The sequence below is a fragment of the Mastomys coucha genome, unplaced genomic scaffold (assembly GCF_008632895.1).
Source record: "Mastomys coucha isolate ucsf_1 unplaced genomic scaffold, UCSF_Mcou_1 pScaffold20, whole genome shotgun sequence".
Classification (NCBI taxonomy): domain Eukaryota; kingdom Metazoa; phylum Chordata; class Mammalia; order Rodentia; family Muridae; genus Mastomys; species Mastomys coucha.
Genome location: NW_022196903.1, coordinates 128,501,271 through 128,502,723, shown reverse-complemented (window position 1 = coordinate 128,502,723; position 1,453 = coordinate 128,501,271). Strand labels below are relative to the sequence as shown.

At 54.5% G+C, this 1,453-nt stretch overlaps 1 protein-coding gene across 4 annotated transcripts in view; it reads right to left on the bottom strand.

The window, feature by feature from the left end:
* Borcs5 (BLOC-1 related complex subunit 5) overlaps positions 1 to 1,170 on the bottom strand; it is a 70,461-nt gene extending 69,291 nt beyond the window's left edge. Inside the window, exons 1-2 of one of the 4 annotated variants that reach the window (XM_031383637.1) lie at positions 838 to 1,135; positions 501 to 688 (exon numbers count right to left, since the gene is read on the bottom strand). Coding sequence is in view for 1 of the 4 variants with exons in the window: in XM_031383635.1 (XP_031239495.1) it covers positions 838 to 895 (58 nt within the window). In the remaining 3 variants the exon portion in view is untranslated. Of the gene's footprint in view, positions 1 to 500; positions 689 to 837 lie in introns of all 4 variants that reach the window. The other 3 variants (XM_031383638.1, XM_031383635.1, XM_031383639.1) reach the window with 3 other exon arrangements.
* Between the last annotated feature and the right edge of the window lie 283 nt (positions 1,171 to 1,453).

Sequence of the window (1,453 nt, the reverse complement as noted above, 5' to 3'; positions counted from 1 at the left end):
AAAAAATAAGAGACGAGCCATTTTTGTGGGTTTCTTAAAAACAGACATGACACTCTAGGCCTTTCAAGGAATCAAAACACAACAAAGCTAGTAGATGCAAGCCCCACTGCAGGTCTTGAAGGAACTCGTCTTGAGCAACGCCCTTCAGCATGAATCATCTTTACATCTGTTAGCTTCCACATTTCTGAGTGGCAAAGGTTACCAAGTAGAGAGCCATTCTGAGACTCTTTTGCGGTCGAGATTTTTACTAATTAGACTTCGAACCCTTGAGCCTATCTAGGGCCCTCTCAGAGGTTACCACCTAAGTAACAACAACAAAAGGACCAAATGGTTTTCAATTACCAGCTGCTTTATTGAGCACTCACTACAGGTACCGCACAGTTCCAGTTCCTACCCCCAAACGCTTAGAGAAATATAAAAAATGTGAACAGTAGATACGCTAGAGACTGCCTGCCACCTGGCCAACTTATTAAAAAAAAAAAAAAAAAAAAAAAACGAACCTGATACCTGAGTGGCCAGAGCAGTTTCTGGAAATATTTGCACCCAAACATTGAGAGTGACCGTCCAGTGCTCACAGGTCCCTTCTGAAAAGGTACCTCGACACCCCGATTTTCAGAAAACCTGATCTTGGAAGTCCTGGGTATGATCAATCCAGTGTGAGCCAAATCTCGGGCGTCAGTGGCGAGTCCTGGAACCGAACATTAAGGAGGTCGTCTTTTAGAAATTAGAGTGAAGCTGGGCAAGTCGGTTTAGGGGACCAGAATTGGGGTGGGAGGCCACGCTTTTTCTGTGTTAGGGAACACTGAGCAACACCCGTGCGGGAGGTGAGGCACCGACCTGAGGCGTTCAGATCGCCGAGGCGGCTCTCGGCCTCCGCGCTCTGCTCGCTGCCCATGGCCCCAGCAGCGGAGGGACAGCGGGGCAAGCGCCAGGGAGAGCGGAGAGACCCCGCTGGGCCACAGACACGCGGGGAGGCGCGGCGCGAAGGCACGCCACTCGCCTTCCAGAGGGGCGCGTTGACAGGAGGCTCGGGACACCAGCGGGGCTACGGCCGCGACCGGCGGGCGGCGCTGCTGTCATTCGCCGGCTCAGTTGCTTCGGCTCGCTCCTTCCGGGACGCCGATTGGTCGTGCCGGATGCACGTGACCGTCAGTTCCGGGTTCGGAGGTCCCGCCTCCAAACCCGAGAGGCAGGGTGGGGCTGGGCGGGAGGCGCGCGCTGGAGGCTGGGGCGGCGCTGTCTTAAAGGGCCAGGCTTCCCCAAGGCCAAAGAAGTCCAAAGGATAAAAGCCTTTTCCTTTCGGGATGACACATTTCCTTGAGCAACACGCGTTAAGAACTGTAATGCTGCTGGGCAGTGGTGGCGCACGCCTTTAATCCCAGCACCTTGGGAGGCAGAGGCAGGGGGATTTCTGAGTTCGAGGCCAGCCCGGTCTACAGAGTGAGTTCCAGGA